The sequence below is a fragment of the Ascaphus truei genome, chromosome 3, assembly GCF_040206685.1.
Source record: "Ascaphus truei isolate aAscTru1 chromosome 3, aAscTru1.hap1, whole genome shotgun sequence".
Taxonomy (NCBI): domain Eukaryota; kingdom Metazoa; phylum Chordata; class Amphibia; order Anura; family Ascaphidae; genus Ascaphus; species Ascaphus truei.
In genome coordinates, this window is record NC_134485.1 from 102,667,024 (window position 1) to 102,680,742 (window position 13,719).

General features: G+C 37.9%; 1 protein-coding gene across 1 annotated transcript; it reads left to right on the forward strand.

Moving 5' to 3' along the window:
- The first annotated feature begins 548 nt into the window (after positions 1-548).
- On the forward strand, positions 549-11,881 carry LOC142490954 (P2Y purinoceptor 8-like). The gene is made up of 2 exons (XM_075593327.1): positions 549-626; positions 10,470-11,881. The coding sequence occupies exons 1-2, from the start codon at positions 557-559 to the stop codon at positions 11,549-11,551; spliced, it is 1,152 nt and encodes a 383-aa protein (XP_075449442.1). The 5' UTR covers positions 549-556; the 3' UTR covers positions 11,552-11,881.
- The last annotated feature ends 1,838 nt before the right edge of the window (positions 11,882-13,719 follow it).

Sequence of the window (13,719 nt, forward strand, 5' to 3'; positions counted from 1 at the left end):
CCTGCTGTTTTAATCCGACGGGCCATTAGTCTCTGCAGAAACGTCACTGAAATGTTTGCAGCATGTACCCAGCATGTACTTGGCTCTTGTTGGTGATAGCCCCAGATTTTCCAAGGCAATTTTAAAGCAAGTTTTAGAATACTCGTCGGCGCACCTGTATGTTGTATGCTGTGTGTAGTTATTCTATGCTGAGGATCACAGGGTTATTGAGAGTCGCAGTATGTACATAAAAACTGTTGTACCATACACGCACTGTGTTTTTATTTCCTTTTGTCTGACTGTAGGCCACGTGTGGCACATTAAGTATCCATAAGGGACCCAGTCCCCCACCCCGGCATCAGATATAAGTCTGGGGCATCAAATTAGAGGGGTCACTTATGTGAAGCAGTATTTTAGCTCTGGTTTTGACTCAGCATTGCAGTGGGAAGGCTTTGATACAGTAATTAACCATCTATAGGTTTTAAAACACTTTTTTTTTCCGTTTAAACAGAGTACTGTGGTTTATACAAAACTGCAGCTGTGGGAGGAAGTGTCTCACACTTTGAGATGCAAGAGCATGATATGGTTCATTTTATTGAACAACAAGTGTTTGAAGTCAGACAAGAAAATGCAAAACTATTTATCTGGTAAGTCTCATAATTATATTTCTTTTTATTTGTCTAACTGTTGAATTATATTATTTGTAAAATAAATAAGCTACCATTTCAGTCTAATGAAAAACAATTTCCTATAATTCAAAGAAAAGAAGCCGTGTGGGTCCTTTCATGTAGTAACAAAGGAGGGAGAGGGAATATGCGGTATGATAACTTTTATTGGACCAACCTGTAGTTGATGTTACAAGCTTTTGAACCTCTCAGGATACCCAATGCAGGACCCCGAGTGGTTCGAAAGGTTGTAACATCTTAACTACTGGTTGGGCTAATAAAAGTTATCATACCACCTACTCCCTCTCCCTCCTGTAAAACATACATTACTTTCTAATCAAGATAAAATTGGACTTAACATGTTCACTCTGTATCTGAAGAATGAGCTAAAGGACAAATTAAGCAGTTACAGTACATGGACTGTTGCAAATGCCAATTTCCAGAGAAGAAAACGAGAAATTAAAAATGCTATAGAAAGTGAGGGACATAGAAGGTAATGTGCAAAAGCGCAGTGGCACAAATGACACAAGTGGTTGGCATTTTGCTTACGTTTTCCTAACTAGATTAACTATAGAGTTCCTCTGCAACAGCAACTACTTGTAGATGCAAATGTCTAAAATGAGGTTTGTCTTATGAAGATTTGAAGATCTTCCCCAAATAATGAAGCAATTAAACAATTACAGTAGGAGCAATTTGTAGTAAATATTGGTCATGCCTATTTGTTTGTTAAGATTTTTGCCACCATTATTGTTTGTATTGATTTTTACCACAATTAGCTGGTTTAACGAGCAGCTCGAATTTCTGGTGTTGCTTGAATTTACCATCAGGATGATACATCCAAACAGAGCCTGCTGTATGTAAAAACATACTTAAAAGTAACAAAGTGCTCCTTTAACTATAATGCTAGTATGTAGTATGTAGTCTTTCAAAAATCTAATTGTACCACAGTGTATGTGTAAAATCAATCGCCAAAAAGAATGCCATGCACAAGAGAATGGAATGGGGAGAAGAGAGTGGAATGGGGAAATGGAGTGGAGGGGTGAGTAGAGGAGAAGGGGAAAGAAGTGGGGAGGAGAGAAGGAGTGAAGGGAAGATTAGAGGAGGATGGAATAGAGGAAGAGGAAAGGAGGTGAAGGGGGAAGTAAAGGAGGACATAGGAGAGGGAGGTGAGGGAGGGGAGTAGAGGAGAAGTAAGAAGTGAGGAGGAGGGAGTGACCAGAGGAGAAGGGTAGGGGGGTGGAGACAGGTATGGGCCTGGGAAAGAGGGGGGTGCAGAAGAAAGTATATGCCTTGGCAAGAGTGGGGGAGAGAGAGAAGGTATGGGCATGGGAAAGACAATGGGGGTGAAGGTATGGGCCTGGTAAAAGGGGAGATGAAGAAGGGATTGAGAAAGAGGGATTGAGAAAGATGGTACGGGACTGGGAAAGATGGGGAGAGGAAGAAGGTATGGGCCTGGGACAGAAGGGGTGGGGCAAAAGAGGAATGGGCCTGGGAAAGAGGAGGGAGAGAAAAAGGTATGTGCCTGGGAAAGAGTGGAGGGGGGTAAAAGTATTGGCCTGGGGAGGAGTAGGTGGCGGGGGAGGTATGGGCCTAGGGAGGAGTGTGGGCTGGGATGTATGGGCCTAGGGAGAGGATAGATGGTGGAGGGAATGTATGGACCTGGGGGAGAGAAGGGGCAAAGGAAGGTGTGAGCCTGGGGGAGAGGGAGAAGTTACGGCAGTAGGAAAGAGGGATTGAGAAAGAAGGTATACAGATGTAGCTGTGATGCAAAAAGAAAACAGGACTGGTGCCTAGGTGTAGTGAATCTGTGAGTGAAAACACAATAACAAGTGAAACAGTGACCCCCAGTGGTAACAGGCAATATGACAATGACTCAAAGGCCCGCAGAGACCAATGACTAAATAAATGTTGAATATGCCCACTCAACCTTCACAAAAAGAAAAGTCTTCGTTTTTCTTGGATAGCAGTGGATGGATGTAGTGAGGGAGCGGGATACCACATATGTAAGAGAAGAGAAGATGGCAAAATAGTGCAGTACAGTAATTGAAAATCAATGGTCTAATCCGCAGTAATCCGCGGTAATCCGCAACCATTATACTCACATAAGTGTGAGTAAGCAAAGCATATCACACTAAAAGTGTGCAGGAACAGTGGTCCCACGTGGACGTACAGGATGAGTGGATAGGATGCAAATCTCAGCAGTATTAATGAGCAGTAATGTATTGGGAGGTGGAGCGAGAGACGTTCTCACTGCTCCTTCTTCTCCGGGAGTTACGCCCGATGGGATGCAAACGCTGCAGCTGGTGCTCCTGAATGCTGCCACAAGAAACACGAAGCCAGGTAGGTGTCCGTCCACCACAACGTCGCTCCGTTCTAGCCTCAATTCGACGCGTTTCGCTATGTTGAATAGCTTCGTCAGGAATCTGCTCCCTCACTACATCCATACAGATGTAGCTACCTGTTCTCTACCGCTTGCCGTGCGAGTTTTACATGGCAACCTCTCCCACGCCGCGAAATTCCAGCAGCCAGAATAATGGCCCATCGGATTAACACAGCGGGAATCCCTGCGGTGTGAATCCTACCTGACTTCACCTGTCTGTAATAGATGTGCAGTAAGAGATAGACTGAATCAGTCACTCTACATGCGCGCCTCTAACAGGCGATCGCAGGGCTTTTATTTTATTTTAATAACACAGTATTGTAGCAGGGTGAACTCCATTGATTTCAGGTCCAGGGACCCCCTGAATCCTGAGTTACAGGCCCCGTCATGGGGTGCCGGTATCCCAGCGTCCATGTTTAAATTCTACTGCGTCACGGCCCACATGATCAATGGATTTAAACAAACCAGAGGGATACCAGCACCAAATAGCGTGGCCTGTAACTCAGGAAGCAGGGGGTCGATGGGCCATAACATCCTGCTGGGGACCATCTCGCTGAGTTTTTGGCGAGATGGCCAAGCTTTTGTCCCATGATGCGGTAGAGAACAGGCAGCTACATCTGTATGCCTGGTAAAGAAGGTATGGGCTGGGAACCAAGGGAAGAGGAAGATGGTATGGACCTGGGAAAGAGGGAAAAAGCATGGGCTTGTGACAGAGGGGGAACATAGATATGGGACTGAGAATGATGGGCTAGCCTGCCGAGGCTTCTAGAGACTCGTGAAAGGGCCTTCCTGTGGGATGAATTCATCTTCTTCTCTTTTATTTTCATGGTGGTAGACTATCTGACTTGTAAATCTAAATGTATTTTATACTTTGTCATTAGCAGATTACCTGGAAGTACTGTAGGTGGGTGAGGCACACTCGCCTATTAAAAAAATAAAATAAACAGTATTCATGCACGGTGCCCCCCTGCTAAGACGAGAATGTCTGCATTAGTGGCTATTGTGTGGATATTCACAATCGAATCGTATAAAACGAATTGAATGTTTCAAAACAATCACCGATTGAATGTTATGACATTCTCAAAAGGAAGGTTGAAGCGAATGTGGCAGCGGGTTTACTGTAGGTACATTTGTCCGAATTTTACCAAGCCGAGTTCAAGGTCGAATATTCAACTGCAAGCCGAATTTTGTCAAAAACACTGTAAAGAATTTGCGGATCGAATTTTGACACATTCACTCATCTCTAGTCTATCCTTCCAAAAATTCTGACCCAGTTCCATGTGTTATGGAACACCTATATAGTAAGCTCAGTCAGTGCACTACGGCAGTGCTGATGTAATGGAACCAAAGAAGCTAAAAGCGGAAAACACAAGATCAACCAACATCCAAAATCACTAAAACACAACGTTTCATCACTTGGAGCTCTTTCTTATTACTTACAGTATATCATGCTGCAAAAAAAAGCCTGCAGATATTTAACTATCTCTAATATTCCTTTTAAAGTGGGATTTTAGTTACATATTTTGCACCAAAGTATGAATATCTGGGGTTATCTTGGCATAGTGGGCAAGTTTATCATACGTATCTATAAAGTTATTATTTTAAAAATGATACTGAAATAGTATGCCTTAATCCAGAACCAGTATGTGGAAGGAAACCTCCTGTGGCGCTGAGGTATGAATAGTAGTAGGATCTTGTGCAAAAGTTCTTGTCTTGGACTAATAGCCTCAGGAAAGGAAGACAAAAAATACAGAGAACACTACAATAGTGTATTACCCAGGGACAATAGTATGAAGAGAGCAATTTATTTTATAAAAACAATTAGTATAAAACAATTACATCAGACAATTGTGTCAGACATGAAAAATGCATATAAAACTTCCATGCGCTTGTGCACTAGGAAGATGAAACTGCTCCGCCGTGGTAAAAATTGAAATCCTACTCACCAGAGGTGACTAGGACATGCGCAATGGTTTTAAGGTCTTTACATCAGGTAACACCGTTCGCCGTGGGGTGGAATAGCCAGTTGATGCGGGAGGATCGCCTTCAATGCTCGTAGTCTCCTTGCTGACAGAGTCTGGTCGATTGGCTCCACTGCTGACGTCACCGCCTGGATAGCACTGCTACGGTGTCCCTGAGAGGCCAAAAAACCTCCAACGCGTTTCGAAACTCCTATTGGTGGGCTTCTTCGTCAGGGATGATTGCTGCATGGGGCTGTACTTCTATATATACCCCAGATCGTTCAATTAAGGCAATTAGATTGTTTTGGTTTGGGAAACACCCAGTGGAAAGTCCTCTGATTGAACATGAATATAGGATACAATGGTGAATTACATCAAAAAGTGGATTACATCAAATGGTGAACAGATATTGGAAAATGGCATATTATCACAATTTTAAAGATATATATATAAACATATGTCCAGATAGCGGACTGGGAATATATAAAGGGGAAGAATAAATCCCTCCTATATGTTAAGTGAAACATGAGTCCACAATACCTGTTCAAATATATCAATGGATTACAACATGTGTAATGATACACAGAAATACATCAAAATCAAAGCTATCTAATGCTTGAATAAAGATTTACAAACACAGGAAACAAATTACACTTGTGTGATGGTCAACATACACTTTTGACAATATGTCACTAAACAGTGTATTATTAGAATACACCCATTAGAGAGATAATATATTAGAGAGACAATATATTAGAGAGACACCTTTTCAAGGTGGGACACATGAGAAAAGATCTTGCAATATATAACCAGCCTTAGTATTACTGTAAAGCTGATTTACTGACTATCAATTATTAATATTACCAAATTAAATAAAATTTTCAAAATGAATTTACTATTGATGATTCATATAAATGAAGAATTAAACTTAAATGTGAACATAAGTAATAATGAAGTGATAAAATAAGTTATAAATGAAAAATTAGTGAAATATTAATGATATATTAATGATATTAATGATGTTTATGATGTTTGGCAGGCTACCACATAAAAGCTGTTGCTGTCAGAATTTTTAACATATTAGACTTTTAAACACTTGTCGGCAGACAAAGACAAGGACACTTGGCATGTTATGTGGTGTAGTTAAAGAAGCGTTTATTTATGGAATATTTATTTAAGGAATGCTGACAAGTCAAATTCAACATTCAGCCCTTGTGGACTGAGCGTTTTTAATTCAAAAATCCAAAAGGATTCCCTTTTGAAAATGAAATTTAATTTATCTCCTCCTCGCTTGCAGAATGTGGGACATTCGATGGCATGACATTTCAGTCATGCTGGACTTTGTGCATGTTTTAATTTGAAATGGAGAGAAACATTATGGGACTCAAAGCCTCTTTTGAGGTTATATATGTGCTCCCCAAGTCTTCTTTGCAGTGTTCTACCCGTGCGGCCCACATATTGTAGGCCACACGAGCATTCCAACAAATAAATTACAAATTGGCTGTGACAATTGATTAGTGTTCTGATGGGATACTCTTTCTGTGTAATGTTTGATGTGAACTTTTGAGTTTTGATACTGTGTTGACACTCTATGCATTTAGCACATGGGAAATATCCCTTAATTGTATCTCTTGTTTTTTGTGTATTTCTACTAAATGGACAGCTAGGTGACAGTTTTGTTTTGAGATTGTTTGCTTTCCTAAAATATATTTCCGGTCTTTCTTTCAGATATCCCTTCAAGATGTCATCTTGTCTTAGAAGACCCCAGTATTTGCCAAATGTTTTAGTTATCTGTGGTGCCAGGGAACTGTATTGTGTGATAAATGCCACTGTGTCTGTCTTGCTGTTGTTTTTCTCTTTTGGTTTGTATTCCAATAAATCAGACCTTGTCATAACTTTTACTGTCTCAATGGCTTTGTCCAACTGATGTCTATTGTAGTCACGGTCAACAAACCTCTGTTTTAGATCCTGTGCCTGTGCATCAAATACTAAAGGGTCCGAACAATTACGTTTGATTCTAACCAGCTGTCCTTTGGGGATGTTTCTAATCCAATTTGGATTATGATGACTGCTGGATTAGAAACATCCCCAAAGGACAGCTGGATCTAAAACAGAGGTTTGTTGACCGTGACTACAATAGACATCAGTTGGACAAAGCCATTGAGACAGTAAAAGTTATGACAAGGTCTGATTTATTGGAATACAAACCAAAAGAGAAAAACAACAGCAAGACAGACACAGTGGCATTTATCACCCAATACAGTTCCCTGGCACCACAGATAACTAAAACATTTGGCAAATACTGGGGTCTTCTAAGACAAGATGACATCTTGAAGGGATATCTGAAAGAAAAACCGGAAATATATTTTAGGAAAGCAAACAATCTCAAAACAAAACTGTCACCTAGCTGTCCATTTAGTAGAAATACACAAAAAACAAGAGATACAATTAAGGGATATTTCCCATGTGCTAAATGCATAGAGTGTCAACACAGTATCAAAACTCAAAAGTTCACATCAAACATTACACAGAAAGAGTATCCCATCAGAACACTAATCAATTGTCACAGCCAATTTGTCATTTATTTGTTGGAATGCCCGTGTGGCCTACAATATGTGGGCCGCACGGGTAGAACACTGCAAAGAAGACTTGGGGAGCACATATATAACATCAAAAGAGGCTTTGAGTCCCATAATGTTTCTCTCCATTTCAAATTAAAACATGCACAAAGTCAAGCATGACTGAAATGTCATGCCATCGAATGTCCCACATTCTGCAAGCGAGGAGGAGATAAATTAAATTTAATTTCCAAAAGGGAATCCTTTTGGATTTTTTAATTAAAAACGCTCAGTCCACAAGGGCTGAATGTTGAATTTGACTTGTCAGCATTCCTTAAATAAATATTCCATAAATAAACGCTTCTTTAACTACACCACATAACATGCCAAGTGTCCTTGTCTTTGTCTGCCGACAAGTGTTTAAAAGTCTAATATGTTAAAAATTCTGACAGCAACAGCTTTTATGTGGTAGCCTGCCAAACATCATTAATATCATTAATACATCATTAATATTTCACTAATTTTTCATTTATAACTTATTTTATCACTTCATTATTACTTATGTTCACATTTAAGTTTAATTCTTCATTTATATGAATCATCAATAGTAAATTCATTTTGAAAATTTAATTTAATTTGGTAATATTAATAATTGATAGTCAGTAAATCAGCTTTACAATAATACTAAGGCTGGTTATATATTGCAAGATCTTTTCTCATGTGTCCCACCTTGAAAAGGTGTCTCTCTAATATATTGTCTCTCTAATATATTATCTCTCTAATGGGTATATTCTAATAATACACTGTTTAGTGACATATTGTCAAAAGTGTATGTTGACCATCACACAAGTGTAATTTGTTTCCTGTGTCTGTAAATCTTTATTCAAGCATTAGATAGCTTTGATTTTGATGTATTTTTGTGTATCATTACACATGTTGTAATCCATTGATATATTTGAACAGGTATTGTGGACTCATGTTTCACTTAACATATAGGAGGGATTTATTCTTCCCCTTTATATATTCCCAGTCCGCTATCTGGAAATATGTTTATATATATATATATATATATATATCTTTAAAATTGTGATAATATGCCATTTTCCAATATCTGTTCACCATTTGATGTAATCCACTTTTTGATGTAATTCACCATTGTATCCTATATTCATGTTCAATCAGAGGACTTTCCACTGGGTGTTTCCCAAACCAAAACAATCTAATTGCCTTAATTGAACGATCTGGGGTATATATAGAAGTACAGCCCCATGCAGCAATCATCCCTGACGAAGAAACCCACCAATAAGAGTTTCGAAACGCGTTGGAGGTTTTTTGGCCTCTCAGGGACACCGTTGCAGTGCTATCCAGGCAGTGACGTCAGCAGTGGAGCCGATCGACCAGACTCTGTCAGCAAGGAGACTACGAGCATTGAAGGCGATCCTCCCGCATCAACTGGCTATTCCACCCCACGGCGAACGGTGTTACCTGATGTAAAGACCTTAAAACCATTGCGCATGTCCTAGTCACCTCTGGTGAGTAGGATTTCAATTTTTACCACGGCGGAGCAGTTTCATCTTCCTAGTGCACAAGCGCATGGAAGTTTTATATGCATTTTTCATGTCTGACACAATTGTCTGATGTAATTGTTTTATACTAATTGTTTTTATAAAATAAATTGCTCTCTTCATACTATTGTCCCTGGGTAATACACTATTGTAGTGTTCTCTGTATTTTTGTCTTCCTTTCCTGGGGCTATTAGTCCAAGACAAGAACTTTTGCACAAGATCCTACTTCCATTCATACCTCAGCGCCACAGGAGGTTTCCTTCCACAGACTTCTCATCTGGTTGGGAGATACCAGATTAACCTTTTGGGCAGCTCCAGGACTACCTTCATTGGACTTTGTATCACAGGTTTTATATCTTTGTTTATCATTGTATATTGTTTGCTCGAGTGCTATTTGCACTTACAATTTCACCAGAACCAGTATGTAAAACATACATATTAATGGTGGGCACTTTCTTTCTGTAGTGTATTGTTTTGATCTTGGTTCTGAAAAAAAATGTAATGTTTTGTTTTGCTGGTTTGGGATTTTGGCTTAAATTTCACTTGTATTTGAAAATTTGTTCCGAAGTTAAACTTGAAGTTACAAACGAACTTCGCAGTGTTGCGGAGTTCAGATTTCGAACATGAGAACCTACACATTCTTAATTCACGGTAATACATTTCCTTAAAAAAATCAATAGGGTTTCCAACTTTATATGTTTAATTTTTTTCCCAGTGGTTTTCAGGCAAACTGAATTTTTTTTTCTTGAGAGGTTATAGTTACACCATTTTTCTGAACCTATATGTGAGATGTAGGACATCTACATTGAATGTAAGTAATTTTTCATTCAGATTTGATTGTTTTGATGCCTCAGTTGGGTCATTAGCACCTCGAAGTTTTTTGTAAATAGACATTGCGCATGCTTAGCTCTGAAAAAAAAATGAGTGCAAAGCTCATGATTTACTAGTAATCTATCTTTTTCTCCAAATGCCTACAGATTCAAGAAGGGTTCGTTTTGTAGGGAACTCGCATGAACTGAGTTCTATCTCCTTTTTAAAGGGCAGCAGAAAGCTCCATCTGATGGTTATAAAATTATGAGTAACAATACTTGAATGCTGAGTTGGGCAAACTCTATACTTTTTTTCTGCCGCATATTCCTATTTTAAGTTAGATTGTTTATACCGTATATAAAGTTATATATCATTTCATAGATTAGTTATATTTGAAATGTGCTCAATATAAAAAGCAATAAACAACCCTGATATTACATCTTGTTTCTCTGGATGTAAAATTTCATTCCAAATCAATATTATTATTGAAGGCTGTTGGAGACTATTGATACAGTACATTGTATAACTTTTTCCTTTCTAAATTGATCTAGGGACAAACTGTACACTGGACAACTTCACAGCAACGGTGGCTGAAGAATCCATGCGCCCATGTACTGGATATAATTCAATCAATGGTACCACAATTACAGCCCAGTTGCTGTCTAACAGCACACTGGAAATGCTACAGAATAAAATGCTACTAACAGTTCTACCTGTTCTGTACTTGTTAATCTTCTTTGTCAGTGTACCATTGAATTTCTTCTCTATGTGGATTCTCTGTAAATCTCATCCCCGGACACCAACAATTATTTTTTTGATCAACCTGGCAGCCACAGATTTGATATACAGCAGTACACTTCCCTTTCAAGTTGTCTATCATCTGAGAAGCAATGACTGGCCCTTTGGAAGCACGTTTTGTTCTATAGCCACTTTCTTGTTCTATGGAAACATGAACTGCTCGATACTGATAATGGCAAGTATCAGCGTCGAACGCTATGTGGGAATTGTACATCCATTGCGTTGTAAGAGCTTTATGAGTGTCAAAAAGGCTCTTTTTACTTGCGTGTTCATTTGGGTATTTGTATTATTGACAGAGTTACCACTTATGTATTCTAAACTAACATGCAGTGTGCGTGAGTTACACATAGTCACTTGTTTTGACGTTTTACCAAAAAACATGTTTCCTCGTCGTGTCTATTTCTACGCTTATTTTGCAAGTCGCGTTGTGCTGTTTTTCTTTCTTCCCTTTCTAGTCATGGGAGTGTGTTACACGTCCATAATTATGACTCTTCTTCAGTCCCATACCACACAATTGGGAGAGGCTAAGAAACAGATTATTCAAATGATACTGGTAGTCCTTTTAGTATTTACTGTGTGCTACCTGCCAAATACCCTGATTTCCATTGTGCATTTCATTTACTTTTCCAAAGGAAAAACGCTGTATGTCGAATATAAGCTCTCTCTTGCTTTGAATAGTCTAAACTGTTGCTTGGATCCATTTGTATATTACCTTGGCTCGAAAGAGTTTCGACAAAAAGTACAAAAGACGATAAGTCATTGTCTACCCACTAATCATTTAACTGAAAATATAACGACAACGACATATGAGTTTAATATTCCTGTAAATTCTTAACATTTTTGGGCCGAAAATGTATTTAACTGATTGTGGGGTTTATTTAATAAGCCCTGAAGCAACTCACAATAAAGTCAAGTTATTGAATAAGCGCCTTCATATGTGATGTATTAAGTATACGTATGTCCTGCCTGTCCTCTTTCTCTTGGTCATACCCATGTGGAATTCTGCTTTTTACATATGCTATTTCCTTGTGGTGGACAATTCATTTTTACATGTACATGTTTTGAGTGAACAATATAGTTTGTATAGGCTGTAGTTGCAATATTTAGGAAAGATGGCAGGTTTTTGTGGGTTCACCACTGCGCTATAATCACAGGAGGATGACAAAGAGCTTAGTTCTTATAACCCTCCCTGAAAGAAAATCATTATCTCCTTCAAAATTTGTCTGTTAATTATTTTGGGCAAAATAAAGATGGTTGCTGAAGTTACAAATAATTATTGTTTCATTAGTAAAAAATATCTATTCACTATTCAGTTTTATTTCTTTAGCTATACTGTAGCAGTGCTGCAATAAGAAGGAAGATTAATAATTCTGCCGTACATTGGTATTGTGAGTGACAGTATCCCCAACCAGAATAAGTTATGCATTACTATTAATGACCATACAAGCCAGAACATTTGGAGATATAAAAATAGAGTAAAGAAGCTGAACGTCATGTTCAGTGTTGATGTATGTATGTCTTTACAGTATTTATATAGTGCCATCCATGTACATAGTGCTTTACAATACAGGACATAATAGTATAACACATTATGGGAATAAGCGCTTCAGCAATAGGAAAAGGAGTCCCTGTCCCGAAGAGCTTACAATCAAAGCCTATCTATTGATGGTTGTGTATTCATCAATGTGGTGTACTGAACATGGTAATTTCATCAGGAGTGAAATTTTATTTGAAACTTGGAGAAATCATCACGCAAAAACTATAAGTATTACATACCATATTTCAAAAACGAGGCACTTTATGATCTCAAAATTCACATCCTCAAAGGGATATTAAAGTACACACAAAAACAGAAAAGTCTTAAAGATTAAAAGAAAAAACATCAACACCAACAATCTCTTTTAAGCACAAATGGCAGTTGCTTTCACTTTTTTAAAATATATTATATATATATACATGTAGAGGTATCAGTACCGTGTTGGCCGAGCTTCAATAATCAAAAAATAAATAGATGATACCGTTCTGTGGCTAACGAAATGCTTTTATTTGTGCGAGCTTTCGAGATACACTGATCTCTTCTTCCGGCAATGTTACGATGTTATATATATATTTAAAAAAAGTGAAAGCAACTGCAATTTGTGCTTAAAAGAGATTGTTGGTGTTGATGTTTTTTCTTTTAATCTTTAAGACTTTTCTGTTTTTGTGTGTACTTTAATATCCCTTTGAGGATGTGAATTTTGAGATCATAAAGTGCCTCGTTTTTGAAATATGGTATGTAATACTTATAGTTTTTGCGTGATGATTTCTCCAAGTTTCAAATAAAATTTCACTCCTGATGAAATTACCATGTTCAGTACACCACATTGATGAATACACAACCATCAATAGATAGGCTTTGATTGTAAGCTCTTCGGGACAGGGACTCCTTTTCCTATTGCTGAAGCGCTTATTCCCATAATGTGTTATACTATTATGTCCTGTATTGTAAAGCACTATGTACATGGATGGCACTATATAAATACTGTAAAGACATACATACATCAACACTGAACATGACGTTCAGCTTCTTTACTCTATTTTTATATCTCCAAATGTTCTGGCTTGTATGGTCATTAATAGTAATGCATAACTTATTCTGGTTGGGGATACTGTCACTCACAATACCAATGTACGGCAGAATTATTAATCTTCCTTCTTATTGCAGCACTGCTACAGTATAGCTAAAGAAATAAAACTGAATAGTGAATAGATATTTTTTACTAATGAAACAATAATTATTCGTAACTTCAGCAACCATCTTTATTTTGCCCAAAATAATTAACAGACAAATTTTGAAGGAGATAATGCATTGTAACATCGCCGGAAGAAGAGATCAGTGTATCTCAAAAGCTCGCACAAATAAAAGCATTTCGTTAGCCACAGAACAGTATCATCTATTTATTTTTTGATTTTATATATATATATATATATATATATATATATATATATATATATATATATATA